General features: G+C 28.0%; 1 protein-coding gene across 1 annotated transcript; it reads right to left on the bottom strand.

The window, feature by feature from the left end:
• Positions 1-461: 461 nt before the first annotated feature.
• On the bottom strand, positions 462-5,374 carry LOC100161428 (uncharacterized protein F21D5.5). Its single transcript, XM_001948065.5, has 7 exons — positions 5,011-5,374; positions 4,044-4,378; positions 3,654-3,971; positions 2,980-3,270; positions 2,625-2,918; positions 2,195-2,256; positions 462-821 (listed from the first exon to the last, which is right to left on the bottom strand). Exons 1-7 carry the CDS (start codon positions 5,171-5,173, stop codon positions 704-706), a joined length of 1,581 nt encoding a protein of 526 aa, XP_001948100.1. The 5' UTR covers positions 5,174-5,374; the 3' UTR covers positions 462-703.
• Positions 5,375-10,016: the final 4,642 nt, after the last annotated feature.

The raw sequence follows: 10,016 nt of genomic DNA on the forward strand, positions 1-10,016 counted from the left end.
GAAAACTGACAATGTCCGTAAAGAGCTCAAAATAAGTCAAAATATTTTGAAAATGTTATGGTGTATAGAAAATGCTTATATAAACATTCAGTCCAAATTTCATGTATCTACGGTCATTTTTTTAAAGTTACACCAAAAACCAATTTCAATTTTGTGAAAAATCGATTTTTCGTAAAAATTCCCGTTTTTCCTTAATTTTTCTTTGGTTTTTCTTGGCGCTTTTGAAAATTACTGTGAATTTTAAATTTTGACCTCCCCAATGCACAACGATATTCATTTCCAATCGAACAAGATACTGAAGTTGAAAATCAAAGCATTATTTCGACTACTTATCGTGTACACAGACACAAAAAAAAATTATAAAAATTAAAAAAAAACAAAAAAAAAAACACATCATTGTAAAATCAATACATTCATCGTTCTACTCAGAATCTAAAAATAATTTAAAACAGTTATTCAAATTCATCAATATATTAAATTAGATTTTTATTAACTATATATATTTACAAAGAGAAACAGTTTACTACAACAAAACCGTTTAAATTAGAACACATTTTAGTTTATATGATTACATTTTAAAAAGTTATTTATGCATTTATAATTTGCTATAAATTAATACTTAAAATAACGTAATATTCTCAATAAATTATACAATTAAAATTTGAATATAGTAAACTTTTAAAAGAATTAAAAATTACTTATATCAGAGCAAGAACATTTTATATAGTTTCTCATGCTCAGGATCTTTAAAATGAGGAACAAAATTTATTTTAACTATTTCGTCAATACCTTCATTTTTGGATGGTTCTTGGAATTTTGAACTGAAAAATAAGTAAGTAAACAAATTTATTTCAAATAATGATGAATTTATTAAACTACTGTGAATTGTGATGTTCTGATTTTAAAGTTCACTTTATTTTCTTACTGATAAATTGATAAATTAAAGGTTTTAAAATAGAAGTATATTAAAAAAAATTCAACACTACAAATTATTTATAAAAATAACAAATTTAAAGTGTATAAGTAAGTATGTTTTAAAAAGTCTAAGAGTATATAAAATTTGTTAAAATAAAAAGGCCTAATTGGAGATTTTAGAAAATCAGTAAGCCATTATGTGATTTAGTATAAACAGAACTCAGAATCAAATGTGCTTGTGTAATTGTTATAATGTGCATAATTAAAATAAGATAAAAATATATTTCACAATCAGATGATTTTAATTAAAAGCAATTACTATAGTATTTGTCTTTGTATATTTAATAATATTTATATACAGGATGTAACAGGAAGAGCTTGAAAAAAAAAATATATGGTAAGTACTTAAACGCATGACAAAAATTACTAAAATTATATAAGTAAATAATTTAAGAAATATAGTCATGTTGCTAAATTCCCAAAAAAAATAAAATTTTGAAAAGCTAAATATCTAAAATCTAAAAAAGCTAAATCTTGACTTAGCTAAATGTTTTTAGTGTGAAAATGTTTCTAATAATCAAATTAACAAATTGGCTATTTTGAATTCATCCAAAAATATTTAAATATATTTTTTTATGTTATATGTGTAGCGCAAGCAGCTACTAAATATAAATTATATATATAAAAAAAATTTTAAATATTGATTATAACAAAAGTTATTTCATCTGTCAGGTCTTTTTGTTACACCCTATATACTATATAATATTATGTAATTTTTCTTAAACAAACAAATTCCAATTGTAATCAAATATTAACACTTAAGAGGACGCTACACCAGCGTGTGTTCTCTGTCTTACAAATGTACAACATAGTAAAAACCATAAAAAAAGTCTAACTATATTAATAAATTATTTTTTCTATTTGGTATAATATTAAATATTATGTTTAACCAAATAAAATAAAATAATAAATATTTTGATGTTTAAGTTTTTGAGGAACTCAATAATTTTACGTAAACAATGATTTATTATTGAATTCAAGTTAACACATCCATTACAATAACCTATGTATTTAATTACAAGGTACACTAAAAACAACTATAAGGCAGAGTGACTTCCACAGTTCTTACACTAAGTTTCAAACATCAGATATAACAATTGTTTAAAACAAAATAAACTGCTTAGGAGAAAAATGGATCTTCAATAAATGATTTTTTTTATGAACACCTGCTACATCTATACCTACAATAAATTATGTTCCTACTATTACCTATACTTACAAGTAAAAATGAATTGCAGCATCTGATACTTTTTGGTGTTTTCTATCAGTTAGTTCTCGAAACTGTATAAAAAAACAAAATAAAATTTCAGATCATATTGTATATAATGTTGTTATATAAAATAGTTGTTTTTTTTAGTATTTAAACAACAAAAAACAAAAATAAAAATTTATAAATAATAATAATAATAATATATAGAGTTAACAAATGTCAAACATGCCTATACATTTGTAGATACAGTTTTATAATATTGAGGTGAGGTTAAGAAAATATAAAATTATTTTATTACTTTTATATTATATTTCGTATACATTATTTAACAAATTGAATAGAAAATATTAAACTAACTTCATGGCATAGTATAGTGTACAGATTCTAAATAATATTTTAATTATTTAAATGTTAAAAGTGACTTTGTTTTTATACTTACTTTGTTGTTATGTTTTGCATGGTCTTTGGATACATTCATTAAAAATACTCGACATGGGATTTTTAAACTTTTAGCTATATCAATGAAGCGTTTTCTTGATTCTATATCAGGATTTGTATTGTCAATTACTACACTCCAACTAACACCACTTAAGTATTTTTTAGCCTCAGAAACACATTTTTGCCATGAGCCTAGTGTATCTCTGTTAATTATTTTCATTCGGTCATGACAAAATAATTTATTTGATGCAAAATAACTTTTCCCTGAACCAGGACAACCAACCATAATGATCATCTAAAAATTATTTTTATTATTATTCAAATATTAAAAACTGAATGTGCTGAAGAAGCCTTACTTCTTTATTAGGAGAAAACAAAGCTTTAGATGTTAAATCTGTGTAGAGGATATTAGACATCACATCGTTTGGATTAAATACTGGTAATGCATACAATTCTTCAATAGATTCTTTTAAAAAATATTCTTCAGGAGTATAAAATTTGAGACCAATATTCATGGCAAATAAGCGGTCGCAACATGAATGATCTTTTTTAATTTGTTTGCCATCAGCACTGGAACGAGCAGGCCGGCCTGCTGCATCACCACAAAATAAACTTTTATCCATGTCAATTGATAAACCTCCATTGTACTAAAATAAAAAATATTAATGTTATTTTTTAGTTGTTTAATAACTACGATTAAGCTTAACCCATTAAGTCCGAAGTAATTTTTTTTAAAATATTTATTGTTTTTATTTTCTATAGTTACTAAAAATAACCAATTTAATACAGCTATTTTTAGAAATTATTTTTCGCGTTACCATATGGGTGCGCTAGGACATAATGGGTTAATTTAACACAACAGCAATATAATTATTTTATTCCTCAAATATATTGATACGTATAACTCAATCTACGAAAACCAATGTATTTATTCATATATATAGCATTAATATTTAATATTTTTCTAAGCTAATAACCTTAAGCAGTTGAGGCTGTACCAAGATTAGAAAAAAAATAAAAAGCAACTTACATCAGAAACCAAAATATTCCACATTCCTGGAGCAGGTTTTCTGTATATATCTTTTCGAGTGGCTATATATACTTGAACTGGTGTTTTAATCACTTTGAGAATATTTTCAATTTTCTTTTTAAATGTTTTTTCATTTACTTTATTAACCCCAATACCTCCTTGATTAGTAAATATAACTATTTTGTAACCGTCATCAGACAATTTCTTAATAGATGTAATAACTTCTGGGCTATAAATTTGCCAGTCATTCTCATCAACAGGGAAAACTTTACCAGACTGTGTAACAATAAGTGTTCCATCCATATCAAATGCTGCTATCTTAAATACCAAATACAAACATTAAAATAAAAGACCAAATTAAATTAACAATATTAATTGATTAACATTTACCTTATTTTTATGAACAATATTTGAACTATTATACACCAACAACGTACCATCTCTAGTTTCCCATTTAGATGTAGAATCTGAGCGAGGTTTTTTAGGTGAAATTTCTTTCTCTAAGCAATTAGTTGTCCTTTTATTGGAGTCTACACCATAAGTAGGAGGTGTAACAAAATCCAAATGATATGTAAAATTGCTGTTAAACAACAATGACACTTTGTCTCCATGGTTTAAGAGTCTCTTTTCTCCTTTTATCATAGATTCGTTGTTAACAGCTGACCTGTTGCTACCTAATTGTTCAACCAATACACGAGCCGTAGAATAGTCAGCAACAAATTTCACTAAAAAAATTTTAAAATTAAACGCATATCTATATGTAAATCAAGAATTTAAGTTATATACAACCAAAGTCTTTGATTTAATTTAATTAGGGATACCTACCAGATACTTCAAAGACATATTAAATTAAAATAAAACTAAGTATAGGTACTATAGTATTTTTAATTAAGTTTTCAACATGGGCTCCAGTTTATTATTAAAATAAAATAATTCATTAAATAACAATTTATAAAGTAGATATAATAAAATATTTATGAGTTATTAGTATAAATATTTGTAATATTCTATGTATGGTACTAAAATCAATTTCTAACAGTATTAATCTGAATACAATTAATCGGGTATAAGGTATCAATTACATTGGAAAAAAAATATACCTATACATAGGTATTATTTAATTTTTTGGTATTGAAACTATTTTCAAAAAAGAAACGGATTTATTTAAAAATTTTAATGAGCAGTGACACTTATGTAGATATGTACGTATGTATATGTATATCATTATAATTGTATTACTTATAGCAGATCAGATGAGATAAACATGAATAAACCCATGTTCTCATAGAAATAATAAAAGATTTATCACATACAAACATAATTTATATGGAAATATACAGGTATTTATTTAATTTACTTTGATTTTTCGACATTCTTTGATCAACTATTCCAGTCTGTTGTGTTCTACCCAATATTAAAGGTTCGTTATCTAGAAGTATAAATTTTAGTTCTGGATTTTCATCGGATACCAAAACACATAATGTGACATTGTCGTTGGTCTTCACTGAGAGTTTTGACATATTTAACTGAGCAAAATATATTAGATGTATTTAAAATGCAAAACTAAGATTACAGTTGAATCTTTAAGATCTGTTTCTCAAACACTGTAAATGGGAATTGTGTCAAATATTTGAACAAATCAAATTTTTTGAAAATTTAACCGGAATAAATATGGTGACTGGTGAGTAGACTGAGTAAGACTGTGTAAGTTGTGAGTTGTGACAAACTGATAAGCGATAACTGCCTATAATATGATAGTAATGTTGTTGAAATGAAATTATTTTGATAGCAAAATAACGAGATAGTAAAAAACATGACATTATTATGAATAACATCATGATAAAAAAAATATTACCAGTCACAATTCACAAATCACAATGTAGAGGAGATTTTCTCTACATCGTGTTACCATTAGTGGCCACCATATACAGTGTGATCACGATTTAAGGTAACATTAAATAAGTCAGGTGGATGACCTTGTATTGCAATGGGGTTTTCGGGAAGTGATAGGGAGTACTTAAGTCTTAAATACAAATTCTCAGATAAATTTCAAATTTTTAACACAATTAGTATGCGCTTGTGCAATACAACTTACATTTTTTTAAATGGAAACACTATTTTTTTTTCCTACATATTCGGATAGATTATTTTTTTTTAAACATTTTTTGTATTAAAAGTTTTTTTTTATTTACAAAACTAACCAAGTTAGGGTAAGTCAAAATTTGGATTTATGCATATAATACGCGTTTAATGCAATTTTCATTTAAAAGTTAAAACCACTGGAAATAATAAAATAAGTGCCAAATAAATGTTTAATGGGAGACGGAGTGGCCGAGCTGACTAAGGCGTTGGTTGCGACGCGCACCGTCGCCGGTTCGAACTCGGCCTCGGGCGGCATTTTTCTTCTGGCAGTCACGGTGTCCGGAGAGAGAGGCCGTCATCCCCCACCCGGGAATGGCAGATACCTACAGGTGCCCACTTAAAAATTCTGTCAAAACAAACACACGTAGGTGTAAGTACTCCCTATCACCTCCCGAAAACGCCATTGCGCAATACAAGGTCATCAACCTGACATATTTAGTGTTACCTTAAATCGTGATCACACTGTATCTTAAAGATTTTAAATATCTATGGTGGCCACTCGGACATATTTAGAGGATAGCATTGTTGTATAATATATCTATGGATGACAGTGGCGCAATTAGGGCTAAAATGTTGGGGGGCTGTAGCCCCCCTGATATAACATGAAAAGAAACCCATGGGTGTAAAGCCTCCACCCCCCATAATATTAAATTACATTAAAAAAAAATATTTATTTACTCAAGTTTCATTTTTTACGGTAATAACTAATAATATTATTATATTGTCTGCGGTAATCAGAATAAAAATCTACTGACTACAATCTTACTGACAACCACGTGAAAATGATTCCAGTGGAGTGGGACCTAGTTGGAAACCGGATGACGCAATCGGACGACAGCACGGGATAATATTATGTACCTAAATATTAATAAGTATTATTATTTAGAAGTTTCACTTAAAGATAGATAGGTACAATATTTCAAAATGATCAAAGATTTTATAAAATCAAAAATACAAATATTTCAAATGATCGATACGTCAAATAATACAAAATACAAATAATTAATAGTTAATGAATTAGGTTTAGGTACCTATTCTTATAAAAGAACCAGTTGTCTCAAATCGTGATATAAATAAAATAAAATTATTGTTAATGATTGAAAATTGTTTATTATATTATATACATTTTTTTATTGAAAAGTATACCTATATTATCAGTATATACTTGTAATTAAATATTAATTATGTGGTAATTACACTAATTCATTTTTAAAAATTTGGTCAATCAATTTCATGTGGTCGTGACTCGTGAGTAATATTGTAGCCTGGGGATTATTTTTTCTAGGGTCACGGTTTTTTTTCCGTGGATTTTTATTCCGCAATTCACTATCTATAGATTATAGTTCAGTGAATATACTATAAGATTATGAACTTATATTAATCCTACCAATATACCGACAAATCGTTTCCTTAGTTTCCTTAAAACTAATAGGTACAGGCATACATCTAATGATATTTACCATTTTCATAATAGGTAGGCCGTTGGCAATATAAAACAACTATAAACTTTGAGTAAAAATGTAATTATTTAATTATTATCCAGAAAAAAAAATAAGAAATACAGTTGCAGGTTTATTAATATTTTAGAAAACAATTGAATAGCTTATTATTTTTTAGATATATTATTATTATAATAGAAACAGGTTGACAGAAGCAGTTGCCAGGTAGAATTAAAATTGGCAGGTGGCGGAATCGATAGGTTGTTTTTAGACTATCTGAGCTGGCGGAGATATAACACTCTAACTTACGAATCAGCACAGCGTGGTTAATAGTGTTGAACGCTTTACTGATGTCAGTATATATACCATCGACCTGACCACCTTTTTCAATAACATCCATTAGATATTTATGATATGCAATTAAATTTGAGGAAGTAGAAGTATGTGGACGAAAACCAAATTGTTGCGGAATTATATATTTAGAAAAAGAGAAGTTTAATTTAGGAAGTAAAATAGATTCTAATAGTTTAGGAATTGATGACATAATGCTGATAGGACGATAGTTTATAATATTAGAGCGATCACCGTTTTTAAAAACTGGCTGGACATAAGAGGATTTCCATAAGTCTGGAAATGTGCCTGAAGACAGTGACAGAGAAAAAAGGTAGTGTAAAGGAAGCGTTAATGCATACCTACATTGGCTTAAAACAATTTCCGGAATACCGTCAGGGCCAGGTGAGCTATTAAGTTTACATTTTTCCAGTGCTAAGAAAACTTCCTGAACAGTAATGTCAATTTTTGATAGATCAATACAATCGGCGATCGTAACCTTTAAATCATCTGTTGATGGACAAATGTATGAGTAGGCCGAAGAAAAGTGTTCTGCAAATAAATTAGAAATATTTAATATTCGGTGTATGGTTTCAAAATTAATCTTAACTTTTCCGTTGCCCGGAATAAAAATTCTGATTCACAGCAGTACATTATCAGGTAGGCAATCTACCTGCGGTAGATCGCGGACTCCGTGCTGTATGTACGTTAAGCTGCGGCCCCACAGGGAGCGATTCTGCGATTCTGCGTTTCGAGCGTTTCTGCGATTTTACACGCGCGATGTCCACTAGCGATTTTTCATGCGTTTCTTTAAGAGGCCATAACTCCGAAATTACTTATAGCACAGCATACAAACTTAGATAATAGCCGATTTTCAAACATATATATTGATAAAAATAATAATACTTATCAACAAAAATGCCTGATTAACCAATAGCAACCAATATATAATACACTATTATTTTTTTAATAATAATTTTATTAATTTTTATATATTTAACCAATAGCAACCATTTATAAACAAATATTTCTATCGTAAATAATAATATATTTTTTTTTTCTGGACAACCCTCATCACTTAGGGGTATGAAAAATAGATGTTGGCCGATTCTCATACCTACTGAATATGCATAAAAAATTTCATATAAATCGGTCTAGCCGTTTCGGAGGAGTATCGAGACTAACATTGTGACACGAGAGTTTTATAGGTATATTACATGCATATGTTATAGTATATACATTGATTTTATAATCTATATACATATATATAAAAATGGAGACAAAAATGTATAACAATTCATCAATCAAGAACGGCTGGTCCGATTTGGCTCAAATTTTTTTTAAGATGTTCGTAACTGCCAGGAGAAGGTATTTTTACGAAATTAAATTTCAGGAAAATCCACCGGAAAGGTAGGAAATCTGGATGTAAAAAATACAACAGTGGCGCAACAGTATTTTATATATTGGTTGCTATTGGTTTTGTTGATTATTTATTATTATTATTTGTTGATCATTTCTATTATTATTTTTTTAAATCTATATATAATATATAAAAATGGAGACAAAAATGTATAACAATTCATCAATCGAGAACGGCTGGTCCGATTTGGCTCAAATTTTTTTTAAGATGTTCGTAACTGCCAGGAGAAAGGTAGGAAATCTCAAATCTGTATATCAAAAATACAACAGTGGCGCAACAGTGCATTATATTATATTGGTTGCTATTGGTTAATCAGGCATGTTTGTTGGTTTCATATAATATAAAAATGAATCGCAGAATGTGTTGCTAATCGCAATAATTCTACTGTACGTGTGTTATGACTGAACTCCTCCTAAATGGTTAGACCGATTTGAATGAATTTTTTTGTATGCGTTTGCGTTTATTCATCTGATTTTAGTACGGTTAGGTTAGGTTAGGATTTTTTATTAATTGATTATAATATCAATCCACCATAGGTAGAATTTAATATTATTCAATATTATTATAACATTAAAATAACGAATTAATATTAGTATAACGTTATTATAATACTATTATAATATTATCATTACAAAATGCTGTCTGGGGATCTACCGCAGGTTGATTGCCTACCTGATTATATGTACTGCTGTGAATCAGAATTTTTGTCCTGGGCAACAGAAAAGTTAAGATAAATCTAGAACATCACACACCGAATATTAAATAACGCATTGAACAAAGTTTGAGTCATATACAGTTTGTATATTTAACCGGTAACGAAGTGCACGGGATCAGCTAGTATGTATGTAATATATGCCTATATGGCTGAATATAATATATAGCCATATTATATTATACCATATTATATACGCATATTGACCACCGTTAAGCACGCATTAGAGTTAAAAATTATTTGGCAGCACTAGATATCACGTACAACCATGTTTTTTTTTTCGTTTTGACGATACTTTTTTAAGAAACTGTGACGTCGGC

This window comes from Acyrthosiphon pisum, chromosome A2 (genome assembly GCF_005508785.2).
Source record: "Acyrthosiphon pisum isolate AL4f chromosome A2, pea_aphid_22Mar2018_4r6ur, whole genome shotgun sequence".
In the NCBI taxonomy this organism is placed as follows: domain Eukaryota; kingdom Metazoa; phylum Arthropoda; class Insecta; order Hemiptera; family Aphididae; genus Acyrthosiphon; species Acyrthosiphon pisum.

What these genes read in the sequence shown, in the direction of transcription:
- LOC100161428 (XM_001948065.5), bottom strand. Translation starts at nt 5,173, where the DNA reads ATGTCAAAACTCTCAGTGAAGACCAACGACAATGTCACATTATGTGTT. An exon ending in AAGAATGTCGAAAAATCAAA is followed by an intron (nt 4,379 to 5,010) that starts GTAAATTAAATA and finishes AAATTTTTTTAG; the next exon opens with TGAAATTTGTTGCTGACTAT. An exon ending in ATATTGTTCATAAAAATAAG is followed by an intron (nt 3,972 to 4,043) that starts GTAAATGTTAAT and finishes TTGGTATTTAAG; the next exon opens with ATAGCAGCATTTGATATGGA.